Below are 14,924 nucleotides of genomic sequence, written 5' to 3' on the forward strand. Positions count from 1 at the left end.
TGAAGCGAACGCAACCCGCATCTGCTCGTGGACGGGTCGCGATTTGCCGCTTCTGCACATGCGCGTGATGTCATTTTGAACATCTGCGCAGGCGCAAGCGGCAAAACGCGGAAGTAACGCACTCCGTTACTTCCGGGTTGCCACGGAGCGCAACCCGAAAATATTCATCCCAAAGCTATCCAAGGTATGACTGTACCTCGGGTTACAGATGCTTCAGGTTACAGGCGCTTCAGGTTACAGACTCCACTAACCCAGAAATACAACCTCGGGTTAAGAACTTTGCTTCAGGATGAGAACAGTAATCATGCAGCGGGAGGCCCCTTTAGCTAAAGTTGTACCTCAGGTTAAGAACAGTTTCAGGTTAAGAACGGACCTCCAGAATGAATTAAGTTCTTAACCCAAGGTACCACTGTATCCCTATTTTAAATCCAAAGCTATCTTCAGCCACAGGAAACCTCTTAAATAAAAATTCCTTCAGTGCTTCTGGAAAAGACCCAGGCTCTGACTTTGGGCGACCTCCACAGGGAAAGCAGTTCAGAGCCAGGAAATAGCTTAACAAAGGCATTCTGCCATGTTTCTGCTTACTGTGTACCATCCTTATAACTTCAAGAGCCCCTTGCGGACATGACTTCTACCTATATGAAAATGGGAGAATGAAAATCTCCAGTAGTTGAAGGATTTTATCCCCTAATTTTGCAGCATAATGAAAGATCAGTGATGCACTATTGCAGATTAGGCAGCCATATTTATCCGGCTGATGTTGCACTGAAAGGTGTGTGCTAAACAGTAATCATTTTGAATACACGAATAAATCTGTGATTTTACAACACATAGCAAAACAATACCTCAAAGACCGCCTCTCCCCATATGAACCGATTTGGACCCTGTGAAAATCATCTGAGGCCCTTATTTGCATGCCTCTTCCATGAGACATCTGGAGGGTGGCAAAATGAGAATGGGCCTTTTATGCAGTGGCTCCCGATTTGTGGAATGCTCTCCCCAGGGAGGCTCGCCTGGCGCCTTTGTTACATATCTTTAGTGCCTGGCAAAAATTGTTCCTCTATAACCAGGCTTTTAACATTCTATGGCCTTTCTGCAGGGCCTGCAAGACAACAGCTGTTCTGCCTGGCCTTTGGTTTGGACTTAGTCTGACCCTTATGTTTTCCTCCCCTTATGGTTTTGATCTATGGGCTACTATTAAAATGAGGCTGCATTTTAAATTGTATTTTTAACCTGTATTTTAAATTGGTTCCCCCCCTCCATTATGTTTTTATTGTAATTTTACTGGTGTTAGCTTCCCTGAGCCCGGCTTTGGCTGGGGAGGGCAGGGTATAAATAAATTATTATTATTATTATTATTATTATTATTATTATTATTATTATTAAACGTGTTTCTAGAAAGGGTTTGTTGTGCTTTCCTTTTATTATGTATTTTGTGTTCTCATTTTGTATTTTTATGTTGCAAACTGCGCTGTGAACTTCGGATGAAGGGTGCTATACAAATTAATTAAATAAATGAATGAATAGGCTTTTGTTTTTCTCCTGTTCAGGCAAAGATCATGTGTTCTTCAATTTGCAAATGTATCGGCTGCAAGAACTTTGAAGAAAGCCCAGAGCGGAAGACGTTGATGCACTTGGCTGACGCTGCTGAAGTGCGAGTCCAGCAACAAACTGCCGCAAAGACAAAGTTGTCCTCGCAGATTTCAGACCTGCTGACAAGGCCAGCCCCGGTGTTGACCAGCGGAGGGGGAAGGTGTGCTTACTTGCATTTTGTTGATGTCATGCAGTCTCTTCTGTGCTGTTAAACAATGCTGTAGGATGAGAGAAATAGAGGGCATGGAAATAACTTTTGGGGAGCAGAGTGCCTCCTCCTGCCTTACTTGCCTGGACTCCTATTTTATTCTGCTGTTCTTGCAATTGCTAGACGTGGAACAAGTACCGTATTTTTTGCTCTATAGGGTGCACCGGACCATAGGGCGCACCTAGTTTTGTAGGGGGGGGAATAAAGAAATAAAAATTATCCCCCCCCCCAGTCCCAAAGAGCAAAGAAGCCAAGACTTTTCTTGGCTTCCTCTTTAGCCACGCACAACCTCTCCAGCCGGGAGAGGCTGCGTGCGGCTTTGGCAGAAGCCAAGACAGCGAGCGGGATGGATCCCGCTCGCTGTCTTGGCTTCCTTTTTAGCCGTGGGGCTGGGGCGAGGGAAGCCCGAGTTTCCCCAGCCCCCAGAACGGGTCCGGGAGCGAGGGCGAGGTTGCGCAAAACCTCGCCTTCGCTCCCAGAGCTTGCTGCTATCCACAAGCCTTCTGAGCCCGGTGGGAACTCCCGCCAGGCTCAGAAGGCTTGCGGATAGCTGCCTAAAGCCCGGGGTGCACAGCGCTGCGCTCCCCAGGCTGCAGGCTGCTATCCGCAAGCTTTCGGAGCTCCGAAGGCTTGCGGATAGCTTCCTGAAGCCTGGAGAGCAAGAGGGGTCGGTGCGCACCGACCCTTCTCGCTCTCCAGGCTTCAGCGAAAGCCTGCATTCGCTCCATAGGATGCACACACATTCCCCCTTCATTTTTGGAGGGGAAGAAGTGCGTCCTATAGGGCGAAAAATACGGTACATAGTACTACACATTAATGGGTGTGTGTACATGCTGTTTCCCTGCCTTTTCCCTTTAGCTTTTAAGGGCTTTAAACCCCTTTAAACCTGGAGGGAGGGATCTGTGGAAATGATGAACGAAAGCCATTGTCAGCCTGGATTTATAAAGATTGTGGAGAAAAAGAAAAGCACATTCCTATTCACACCTAAGTGTGTGTTTGAGGAACTGCATCTGATCTTCCTTGCTTTTACAGATAGATGCCTTGATACTTAATTTAGGGGAAAAGGAGTCTGATTGTCAGTTATAATGTGCTAAGGCTTGTTCTTGTTTTCTTCTAGGTTGCCATTTACCTTTGTAACGAAGGAAGTTGCTGAAGCGACGTGCGACTGCTTACTTGCGCAGGCGGAGCAGGCCGAGAAGGCAGGAAAGTCGAAGGCAGTAGCAGAACGGATGATTCTAGAGGAATTTGGACGTTGTCTGATGAGAATCATAAATTCAGCAGGAAAGTCCAAAAGCGACCCTTGTGCCACGAACTGCTAACTCTTGAAATGAGCTGTGGTCTGAACGGGACACTAAAAGGCACAGGGACACTTTTTAGTTCACATCAGATGTAGTTTTAGTCCATTCTTAATTTGGTGCTGCTTAGTTTTCATTGGTGTATGTTAATATTGAAGCTTTGTAATGACGTGTACCTTTTTAGCTTAACACTTTTACTTCATGCATATGGTGTGCATCTTTGTCCTCTCAACTTCATGGGACTGCACAGAGTTGAGATTTTCCCGCCCCCCCCCATTTCTCTCTTAAAAAACGTTTCTTCTGGCAATTCTTTTTAAATTATTATTATTTGCAATGTATAGTGTTATATGTTGTATGCAGGTGGGTGGGAAGACATCTGACAGACAAGCTTTCAGGAACATCTCTTTGCAAACCCAGTTGAAATGACATTTGGCCAGCATCACAACACAGATTTTGTTGCAAAAGCGAATAGCAGTACATCCTTGGATAAGGCAATGTTGAAAGGAAGTCAGTTAAAATAAATATTTGCTGGAAAGCAGTAGTTAGCCACAGTCCTGACTGCAGTGGGGAAGTTTATTGTACAGATCTTACTATTAGTATATATTAAGAATAACGCATTATCAGAGCTAGACCCAGAAATATCTAACTATGATATACAAAAAATCAAGGTGAAAATTTATATCATAGCCTCAAACAGCATAAAACAACATTTATAGTAAGTTTTTAAAAAAATAATGTATCACTGTAATACATATTCCAAATTTTAATAAACTGTTTTCATTCGATTTCAAAGAGATTATCAATATGTTGTTTGACAAATTTTAATGTAGCTAGGGATTTTTAAAAACATTTCTGCCAGGTCCCAAATGTTAGCCAACCCCCTCTGAAGGATTGAAGGCAAATATCTCTCTCTGTCTTGAATCTAGCTATCCTTATAAGGAAGTAATCAAGTTTCCCTGTAACTTCCTGATCTTTTAAGAGTGTGCTCTTTGAGATATGTGACTATAATTGCCAAAGGATCTTCTGGTAGCATTAATACCACTTAATATTCATTGATACCTTACAACTCCCCCAGATCATTTAAGCTTTGTACCCTTCCAGTGCATGAAGTTGGGGGGGGGAATCATTTATTGGGTAATGTTGTAAGATGTAAGCAATGCTTGATGATGCTACGTACCCTCTAAAGAGCACTTTGCAATGTGCCACACCTTTTAAATTGATATATGGGTGCAAGGGGAGCATAACTCTTAGTCTATATAAAAGGCTACATGGTTTTGCTCACTGAAAGCCCCAAACCATTTCCCCAATATCCAGATACCAGCCAGGATACCAAAAGCACATGAGTACTCTTGTTCCTCTTGAGTTTCTCAAACAGCAGTTTCCCCTTCCCTCAGACTCCATAGCAAATTGTTTTGAAGGGGGATTTTGAAAAGGAATTTGCAGTTGGCCTGGAGGGGTTGGGAGTAAAAAGAAAAAAATCCCCTTAAGGGCAGCTAAAATGGCTCTTTGGATCCCAGCTAGTCAGTGGGAATACTTAATGGTTCAAGTGTGTCTTCAAATGACCTACTTGGGTTTTATTTTAAATGTGATCAGCGAGGTGTTGAGGGTTAAACTTCTAAAGATGTGGTGTTTTATTGTGTTTTAACAATGTGGCAGTCACCTGCAGATTTTGAGGTGACAATCCAACACTGCTTCACTTAATCCCATTGCGTTTAACAGATTTAAGTGACCTAGGCGTGCGGCTGCAGTGCATCAGACAAAGGAGCTTTCCATTCAGAAATTTATCCGAAGTAAACTGCATCTGCCTTGCCACTCACTGTGTCATTTTGTTTCTGTTTTTGTATACGCCTCAAGTTTTAGCTTACTTATTAAAAAGTATGTTTTAGCAGTGCAGTGGCTGACACGTCCTAGTAAGACAAAGCTAAACCTCATAATTCCTTGGTGGAACAGAACCCCCACTCCACCCCACCCCCCATGAAATAGCATTATTTTGGGTGGAGATGCTTCAAAGCGAAAGCCTTTGTAAAAAATATTAAATTGCTAAACACACTTGCATGGTTTTCTAATGCAGCAAATGATTCAATCATTCTAAGTTTCATGAATGGATATAAATCTCATGCTTGAATTAGCAAGCACTTGCTATTATCTTAGTCTGCTCTGTATTACTTCAGTTCTTTACCCCCAAAGGGACAGCATAGAACTGTACATATATATTTTGTTTTGTAACTGTGTATGTATACACATAGCAGGCTGGCATATACGTACACTCAACCCTGAAAGGGAAGCTGTTTTTCCTTTTACCAGAATTGTTTTATGAGTAGAACTCTTGACTTGGAGTCAAAAGTCAGTGTGTTACCTTTTCAGAGTAGATGGTGAAGCTCACCTTTTTACTAATTCCATAAGTGTCCATATGATAAGAGATGTATAAATGTAAATTAGTGTAAGTGGATAAAATAATACTTGATCAAGTTATTTTTTTGAACATGCATACTTTGATCTAGAACTAAATATGTGTTTAATTTTGTACATACTCTTGTGTCTTATTCTAACTTGCACCTTTTGTGATGTGTATTTATAAGTGTGCAGAAAACCTTTTGTGAAGTTTGGATTCCGGTTGTAGATTATGTATGATGGAATTGCGTGTAAAAGATATGAAGAAGGTGCAATCAAAGATGTACTTTTCTGTCCCCCACTCCCTCCCCCCCCCTTTAGAACAAGCTCTTTCCTGTATTTAGCTTGGTTCTTCCCGTCTTCTTACTCCTGCTTTTGTGTTTTTGAACATGGTTCCCTGCATGAAACTGCTGAACAAGTTAGTTAAAATTAACATCAAGATACTGGGAGGAATCTACGAAACACTCGTGCAGTACAACGTCTCCAAATTAGTGTTTCTCCTGCATTTGTGGCATGATTGGAAAATGCCCAGCTGGAATGCTTTTGTATCATACCCATTGTCAGCAGATTTTGAGAGGGGAGGGTGTCGGGGATTAATTTTCTAGTTCTGGTTTACATCTAAAATAGATTGAAATTTATATTTACTAGACCTATTCAAAGAATACACTTTTCTATATTGTAAAAACAAATGTCAGATAAATCACAAAGAAAAAAAAATAAAAAGTTTATACTATTCTGTACACGTGAATGTTTGCACTTTTTTCTTTGATAAGAACCTTTACATTCCTCATTATTACCAGGTTTTATTAGCATTAATGAGGCAATTTCCTTGAGAGGAATTTGTCCGAGCTTAAAATGCTTTATCATCTTAAATCCTCAATATGTCCAATGCAGAATTTGTTCTCTTTCCTCCCCAGCTGTCCTCTTCCCATACACTTTCCCATTTTCCCTGTTGAACAGGACATAGCCTTGGTTTTATTTGATTCATCATTTGTTCCCCATAATTCACTGGCAAGTCATGTTCCTTCTCGCTTTACAACATTGCAAAACCATGGCATTTCGCTTGACCCTCCTATCAGATGTCAAATAGATAAACAATTACATGACTTTCCATAGACATCTGAAGGCAGACCTGGATCAAGAAGCTTTTAATGTCTGTTGTTTCATCGTGTGTTTTATATATTCTGTTGGAAGCCACCCAGAGCGGCTGGGACAACCTAGTCAGATGGACAGGATGCAAGTAATAAATTATTATTATTAATATCCCACTCCAGATGGTTCGTGAGAGCAACACTCGCCATCAACATTGGGCAATACTGGTGTGCTTTGGCACAGGCCTCAACTCAGCAGAAGGTGAATGAAGATGCTGCTGCTGTTTTCTTATGTCATTGAAAACTGATGTTACTACAGGGCTGAGGATATAAAACAGGAATGGACAACATCATTAAAACTAGGCTGTTTTGTGTAGTCCTCAGAGGTAAGCATGCTGTGATAGCTTCATAACTTCATGCACTTTTACAAACAGCCATGTTGCAAGGTAACGGGAGAAAGAAGGCTGTAAGTTGTTAGGAAAGGGCACACATTTATTCTAATTGCATTTCCCCTCAGAATTTTAGCCAAGAATTCGGCCTCTTCCCAATGGGAAGACCCATCAACGTCCTCTCCAGTTTCTTAAGTCCACAACTCGACTGCACAGCCAGTCTTGCGTGCAGCAGCTCCCAGTGCTTCGTAAACATTGGCTCGATTGTCCAGGAATGGAAAGTTTTTAGAGAAAAGTCATTCTACTAACTTAATCACTGATTTTCATTGCACTATCATGTGGAAGCAAGCCCTAATAAGCAGGAAGTGCTCCTGCCCCAAATACTACACGGACATGAAAGTAGCGCTGTGTAAACAAGGCATCTCATTTGATCTCCCACAATAGCCTTGTGAGGGAGGACAGGCCGAGAGAGGCATTGGCTGGCGCCACCTCCAGGTAGTACACACAGGGAGCTTTCATGGGAATTCAAGCCCTGGTCTCCCAGGATCAGAGTCGGAAACCGTAGCCACTAGGTCACACTGCTTCCTTCCTGGACATCCAATGTTTATTAGGGGGGAAAACTTTAGTCCATAAAAAACAAGACCCTTTCCTGTGGGAAAATGATTGCTTGTATATGAGAGCATGAGCAAAGTTCTTATTGTTGCAGGGTGATCTCATAGCTAGAAGCATCCTTGGAGCATGAACAGCGCGTGAACAGCTCGTGCTGTCCTATATGATTGGCTAACGTAGCATGGCCTGATCGCTCGCACGGTCTAGTACGAAGGTCTTTATCTACTGGCTAGAACAAATTGCTTGGCTTGTATTTTGTATCTTTCCTTGGCTTGTATCTTTCTGATTTCACACAATAAAAGCTGTGCTGCATTAGCCCTAAAAGCAGCCATATTTCGGAACCTATCTTGGTGTGAGACTGATTTTTCCCTGGATGCCGAGCTGCAACTCGACACTTTCCTTCTCAACCCCACCCCGTTCCCACAAGAAGACAATCCAATTTAAGTCATGGTGGTGCCATTATTTACTTATTTAATGAAATTTATAGACTGCTTGATTGTGATGCTGCAGCATTCTGCAATAACTGCAGCTTCCAGTTCAAAAGGCACCCTTCCAATGTCAGACTCTGTCCTGAAGACACGGTTGGAACCGCTGCCCCCAAATCACATTTGCTTGAGCCTGTCCAGGAGGATACCATGGTTAACGGCATCAAATGCCAATGAGATAACAAGAAGCAGGAGCAAGGTCACACTCCCCGTCCCACACTCTGCAAAGGACATCCTTCTGCTTGGACTACTGCAATGCGCTCTACGTGGGGCTACCTTTGAAGGTGACCCAGAAACTACAACTAATCCAGAATGCGGCAGCTAGACTGGTGATTGGGAGCGGCCGCCGAGACCACATAACACCGGTCTTGAAAGACCTACATTGGCTCCCAGGACATTTCCGAGCACAATTCAAAGTGTTGGTGTTGAACTTTAAAGCCCTAAAAGGCCTCGGCCCAGTATACCTGAAGGAGCGTCTCCACCTCCATCGTTCTGTCTGGACACTGAGGTCCAGCGCCGAGGGCCTTCTGGCGGTTTCCTCATAGCAAGAAGCTAAGTTACAGGGAACCAGGCAGAGGGCCTTCTCAGTGGTGGCACCCGTCCTGTGGAACGCCCTCCCGCCAGATGTCAAAGAGAAGAACAACTACCTGACATTTAGAAGACATCTGAAGGCAGCCCTGTTCAGGGAAGTTTTTAATGTGTGACATTTTAATGTATTTTTAATCTTTGTTGGAAGCCGCCCAGATATTATTATCCATCAGAACAACCAAAGCAGACTAAGTTCTGCGGCCAGGTCTGAACAACAGATTGGAACTCAAGACTATGCTTCCTCCATAGTCTCATCCTTCTGGGCATTGTACTCTTCCATGCTTGCCTCAAATTTGCTGAGGACATGCTGGCAGACACCCATGAGATCCTCCAGCCCCTTCTGGAATACAGTATATTGACAGCCGGTAGGCCTCCTTTGGTCTGGATGCGGAGGTTTATTTTACTACAGGTTTTCTGTCAAACCTACCAATGAATGTAATTGTTTACAGTAATTTTTCAAGTAAGTTATAAACTCCCCATTATTTATTAAAGCCAGCCTCTTCTTGGTTTCTAATTCTTCCTGTAAGTTTTGCCATTTCAGCAGAATTCATCAATTTTGTCTGCCATTCTTCCTTAATCGGAATTGTGACTTCCTTCCATCTCTGGATATGTCCCCTTTTTTCCTTGGGCATTTATCCACCCGATCCTCCACACAAGTGAATAATATCACAGAAATCAAGACAGCAAATATCCAAACCACCCAAAAATCCAGCAGGAATTCATATTTTTCTTTCAGAAGGATGGGTGATGCTTCAGGGTTTTTCATGATCATGTATCGAAGGAAGTTTTTTGTTTTTGTTTGGAAGTTAAAAGTGTTTATTGATGTGATTCCAACTTTTACATTCCCCACAGACCACACTAAGGAGTTTGCAGGTTAAGTAAATCTGTGCATAGTGGGAAGAGACATGGTAAGGGATGGAGGGGAAAAGAAAGGTCACAGAAAATAGAAAATAAAATAATACACCACAGGTTACCAGAACCTCCAGAATTTTTAAAAAAGCTGTGAGCATTAACGCCAACTATACAAGCATTACAAAGACATGGTGGTGAACGGATCGGTGTCCGTGACGCTTCACAAATTCCCTTCCCTTCTCCATCGCTCGGACATTATCCCCTCTACCCTCCCTAACCCCACCCATAATGGAGAGCAAAGTGGCAATAATTCATGGACTCCCCCAAATGCCTGGGCTATTTGCAACTGTATCAGGTGTCTCCCATTAGGAAGACACCCCAGTGTCGACTCCAGCTTCCTTGGGAAGACACAGCAGCCTCCCTAATCTGTAACGGTCATGATTAACCCTGAAAAGAGTGGGCCTGGGGTACATTAACAAAGAAGGGGTCTCTTACAATAGTGGCTGCTAAGGGAGGCTGGCTTAGGCTGCAGGGAGAGGATTTGAAGTCGAACGTTGCAGGCTTCCAATTCTACAAGGACCAGGTTCAGAAAAGTGGACAAAGTGTGCAATGTATCGAAGGGAGTTACCAAGGATGTGGTCCTCATTGTGAAGCACAAACGTAAAACAGTTCTTATCTGTCTCATCTGCCCAAACCATCTGCAGCACTCGCGGCTCCTTCCCGTCCTCCTCGTCCCCCATTCTCAGGTCATAGACTTCTTATAATAATAGTTTTCCCCGCTCCCTCACGCTGGGCTCAGAGCGGCGTCGCTCTAGGGCTCGGCATCTTTGTAGTGACAGCCCTATCGAACGGAAAGCACGGGTGGGTTTCGCAAACCGCCTGCGTCAAGGAGGAACGTGCACGCAGGTCTACATGTTTCGTAGCTCTACGTGCTCGCCACCGTTGGTTGAAAGGCCGTTCAAACCGCCGCCATCGCGGATTCCGTTATCCTTATTGGCTCCCCTTCCTGGCCTGAAGCCCTTTCTGATTGGCTCGCGCTCCATCTTCGTGTATATATAAAACCGTTCTTCTCATTGGTGAGTTCTTCATTAAGGCTCTGTAGTTCCGATTGGTTGCGTTTCCTTTCTATCATTCCGAAAACGTAATGGACCCGCGTACCGGAAGCGGAAGAGGATGTCAGGACCCAATCAAAAGCAGCGTACGGCTAAGAGCCAATGAGAGCACGGCCGCGCTAGGCGTCAGTTTGGCTATACCCGCGTGCTTTGGCAATTCAATTCCTTTCGGGTTTCGTCCTTGGTGGAGTGCGTGTCTCTGCGTAGAATATGAGGGGTTTGCAGTAGCTTTGTGCTTAGGTTCATTTAACGGCGTGGGCGGACGATTATTATGACTACTGTTGTTATTTTCCACTTCCCCCTTTAAATGTATTTAATTTAAAATTGAATGTATTAATTTAAATACATTTAAATGTATTTAATTGCTACTAATTTGGAGTTTAGTGGGAGGCACTTGAAAAATTGCCGGGGGTGGGTACCCAAAACAATTTTTTCCAATTTATTGGGGGAAGCTGGGGACCCCCACTCCGTTTTCTGTATTCTTTTCCAGACCTTTAGGCTTGAATGGAACTTTTCACAGTGATGAGGTGGGTCCATTTCTTCTGGTTAAGGGAGAGTCTCTTTAGTACGTACTGTGGTTGCTTTCTTGTCATAACTCGTAACTCCCCTCCACCCCAATCCTTCAAATTTTGCCTTTGTTGCAACAGGAGACACAAGTTAGGAATAATCATCATCATAATTTGTCATTTATTTATAAGTTATTATTTATACCCCGCCCATCTGGCTGGAAGAAATTACGGTACTTGGCACAAATTGCCGGGCAATGTTCATAGCCAGGAAGCAATAACTTCCTAAGACAGAACTCAATACTGGAATATTAGTGCTCCTGGTTATTCAGTACAGTGGAGGCAGCAGCGAGACCTCTTTAATGTTGCTTGAAGGTGACCCCCACTTCTGATAAGACTTGCAGGTAGTCTTAATATGTGTTTTATGTGCCCTTTTTTGTGTTGCAGAGGGAAAGGAGAATTGCTTTTTCCAGAGATAGGGACTTCATGACAGCAAGGAGTCCCAAAAGTCTTGAGGTATGACTGTTGCTCTGAACATCATTTGGCATAGGTTTTGTACTTTTATATTTTGAGGACTTGTTTTTGCCAGTGTCATAAAAAATGTTCATTTTCCTTGTTGATTTTTGGAAGTTTTAGTACAAAGTATCCTTAAAATGTGTGGAATCTACTTTTTAAAAAAGCTCCCAAATTGAACATGATTTCATGTAGATTCAACATCAGTATTGTAGGTTTATTTTTCATTTCTGGTAGTACTTGCCTGGTGTCCAGTGATTAAACCTTTTTTTGCTGTTCACATCATGATTTGCTGTGATTACTATTCTTGAAGATGAGGACACAGGATTTAAAGTAACATTTCAGATTCTTGAACATTGTATTTTCTATATCTCTAGCTATCTTTTGATATTTACTTAATTAGAATTCATTTTCCTGCTTTCAGGCATAAAGAATCTTCCAGGATAATCAGGTAAGATTTAAAGCATTTGTGAAAATGGCGAAATTAAGAGCTAATACTCATGAACCTCTTGTCCATACAAGTAGATCTGAGTTGTAGGGGGGCATCGTTTGTCATTCTACAATCCTGTGGTCTAGGGTAGCTGAAAAAGGTACTGCTGTGATCATACTGTATTTGTTTTCCTATTAAAACATGGTGTCCATGTGAACATGTACTGTTAGGTTTGCTCAGATGGATAGAAAATATTGTGCAAATCAGCTCCAGTAAATATTCTAGATTTTGGGCATAGTTGACACACACAGAAAGTTTTTTAGATATGTGCCATAGCTGTCAACTTACAGATTTGAAAATAAGGGACCAGCAGCCTTGAAAATAAGGGACCTTCAGCCTCACCCATTCCAGGGACTCCAGTCTTCCTGTCCTGCAGTCTGGTCAAACTCATGCTGGTAGCTTCAAGAACACTGTCCAACCAACTTTGTAACCAGAAGTTCAACTGAATAGAATCTGAATCACATGCACCACAAGGCCTATGCAGCCTCAACTTAAGATGGCTCCCCGGCCTGGCTTTGCACTGCAAAGTTTGCAGCAGCACATGCAAAAAAATACAAGGCATGCAAGCTCCACACACCCCCCCCCCCAGTCGTTCTTAGACTTATTGGGTGAGCCTCCCTCCTCCCTGGCCGGCAGGGAGGGAGGGAGAGGAGCTGCTTCCTTTGAAATTTAAGGGACATCCATCAATAAGGGACAGCAGCAGGACATGGCGCTGGAATAAGGGGCTGTCCCTTCAAATAAGGGACACTTGACAGCTATGATATGTGCATGTTATATAGCGTTTGTACCCTGCTCTCTTAAGTATTTGGAACAGTGTATGTATAGTTCCCATATAGCTTTCCCATATAAGCAGTTTAACTTCAGCAGTAGAATTGCATAATGTGCTTTTATTTATTCTCCCACCTCCCAGTATTTTTTAAAAGACAGATAGGGGTGTATCACAGTGAGCATGCTAGAGAGGGAAGTTCATTTTTAACGGTTGTGTCCAAAATTAAGTCCTGAGCTCTTAAAATTACTAATTTTACTAATTAAAAGCCGTTTCCTGTGTGTGTCTTGAGTGTTTCTTCCTAAGTGTCTTGAGAAAAATATGAATTCCTGCTGGCTTTTTGGGTGGTTTGGCTATGTGCTGTCTTGATTTCTGTGATATTATTCACTTGTGTGGAGGATCGAGTGGATAAATGCCCAAGGAAAAAAGGGGAAATATCCAGAGATGGAAAGGTCACAATTCTGACTAAGGAAGAGTGGCAGATAAAATTGATGAATTCTGCTGAAATGGCAAAACTTGCAGGAAGAATTAGAAACCAGGAAGAGGCTGGCTTTAATAAATAATGGGGAAAGTTTGTAACTTACTTGAAAAATTATTGTGAACAATTACATACATTGGTAGGTTTGACAGAAAACCTGTAGTAAAAAATTGAACTATGGATTGGCAAAGGATTTATAATAATAGAGTTACAGAAGAGATGCAGAGGGAAAATCATTAGATGAGGATCCACAAAGAGGGGCGGGGAGGGAACTCAAAGGGGATTTTATGTTTTTATTGTGTTTATTTTTCTTTTGCTTATTGTATGTAAAATTGAAAATGCAAAAAAAACTTATAAAAATAAAAGAAGAGCCTCTCAGGCCCATGTCTAGAAAGCGTGGGATGAACATAATAAAATCTGGACCAAATGGAAAAGGGGAAATCATTATAAAAGTATGACTTTTGACCAATCTCTGTAAGACACATTTTGTATACTGATTTTCCTTTTGTATTGATATAAATAAATACTTTGACCTTCAATGAAGCCTTGTGGATTGATTTCTAGTTTGTGCCTAGGAAGCAGAACTAGCATTCTAAACTTTATTAAATAAGTTTTACTAATATCCCAGCTGTGGAACTGGCAAATAGGTTAGATCATGTATTCAAAGTACTTGCAAGAATCTGAAATATGTACGGTTGGGTGGTATCACCATTAAAGTGTGGTATGATGGTACACAAGGACATGGGGAACGGAAAAAAAAGTACAGAATTCGTCAGAATGCAATGCTTTGCCCAGCTGTGGATTCTGGATATTTTTTGTACTTTCTATAAATGTTTATTTCTTTGTCTATTATTTAGCAGATTTAAAGGCGGCCTGTTCAGAGAGCTTTCCACATGATACACAAATAGTATTGTAGATAAAAGGTAGCTAAAATCCACAATGTATATTGAAAAACAAATATACATAAAACCATAATCAGAGTTAGAGTCATACAAATATTTGTATAACTAAATTATAGGACTGAGTAGGCTTGTTGAAACAATGTTTCAGCAGGGAACTGAACTGAACACGTATGTTGGCCTAATCTTTGTAATTCAAGGTATTTGAAACTCACATCTGTGTAAGTAAAGAAATGACTGCTTATCTACTGAAAATGGATTCTGAGTAAATTTAGTGATTGGATAAGAGTCTCACAGATTGGTGTCTTGTTTGTGGGGTTCCTCTTGGTTACTGTGGGAAATGGGATGCTATACTCATGATCAGGTTCAAAATTGATGCCAAAGCTCCTAGTAAATGAAAACACCTTGTGGTGGCTTTTATATGAATCCTGGAGTAGCTATTTCAGAAGTCTAGCATGGGATCCTCTGAGCTACCAACATTTCATGTACCGTATTTTTCGGCCTATAGGACGCACTTTTTCCCCTCCAAAAATGAAGGGGAAATGTGGGTGCGTCCTATGGGGCGAATGCAGGCTTTCACTGAAGCCTGGAGAGCGAGAGGGGTTGGTGCGCACCGACCCCTCTCGCTCTCCAGGCTTCAGGAGAGCCCCAGCGCCAGC

The 14,924-nt window shown here is 42.3% G+C and overlaps 2 protein-coding genes and 1 long non-coding RNA gene across 6 annotated transcripts in view; 2 read left to right on the forward strand and 1 right to left on the reverse strand.

The window, feature by feature from the left end:
- LIN54 (lin-54 DREAM MuvB core complex component) overlaps nt 1-6,227 on the forward strand; it is a 35,381-nt gene extending 29,154 nt beyond the window's left edge. For all 4 annotated transcript variants that reach the window (XM_081207040.1, XM_081207043.1, XM_081207042.1 and 1 more), the window contains 2 exons: nt 1,551-1,753; nt 2,919-6,227. In XM_081207040.1, coding sequence (XP_081063166.1) covers nt 1,551-1,753; nt 2,919-3,120 — 405 coding nt within the window. In that variant the 3' untranslated portion in view covers nt 3,121-6,227. The remainder of the gene's footprint in view (nt 1-1,550; nt 1,754-2,918) is intronic.
- On the reverse strand, nt 3,015-8,896 carry LOC308594391. The gene is made up of 4 exons (XR_014011420.1): nt 8,829-8,896; nt 7,972-8,308; nt 6,786-7,611; nt 3,015-3,152 (listed from the first exon to the last, which is right to left on the reverse strand). It is a non-coding gene; the product is annotated as an uncharacterized lncRNA (long non-coding RNA).
- A 1,889-nt stretch (nt 8,897-10,785) lies between these two features.
- The window catches only part of SEC31A (SEC31 homolog A, COPII coat complex component), a 62,016-nt gene continuing 57,877 nt past the window's right edge, over nt 10,786-14,924 (forward strand). Inside the window, exons 1-3 of the mRNA XM_081206927.1 lie at nt 10,786-11,140; nt 11,567-11,635; nt 12,057-12,083. The gene's annotated coding sequence lies outside the window, so the exon portion shown is untranslated. The remainder of the gene's footprint in view (nt 11,141-11,566; nt 11,636-12,056; nt 12,084-14,924) is intronic.

Source organism: Podarcis bocagei (assembly GCF_964188305.1).
Source record: "Podarcis bocagei genome assembly, chromosome: 9".
NCBI lineage: Eukaryota > Metazoa > Chordata > Lepidosauria > Squamata > Lacertidae > Podarcis > Podarcis bocagei.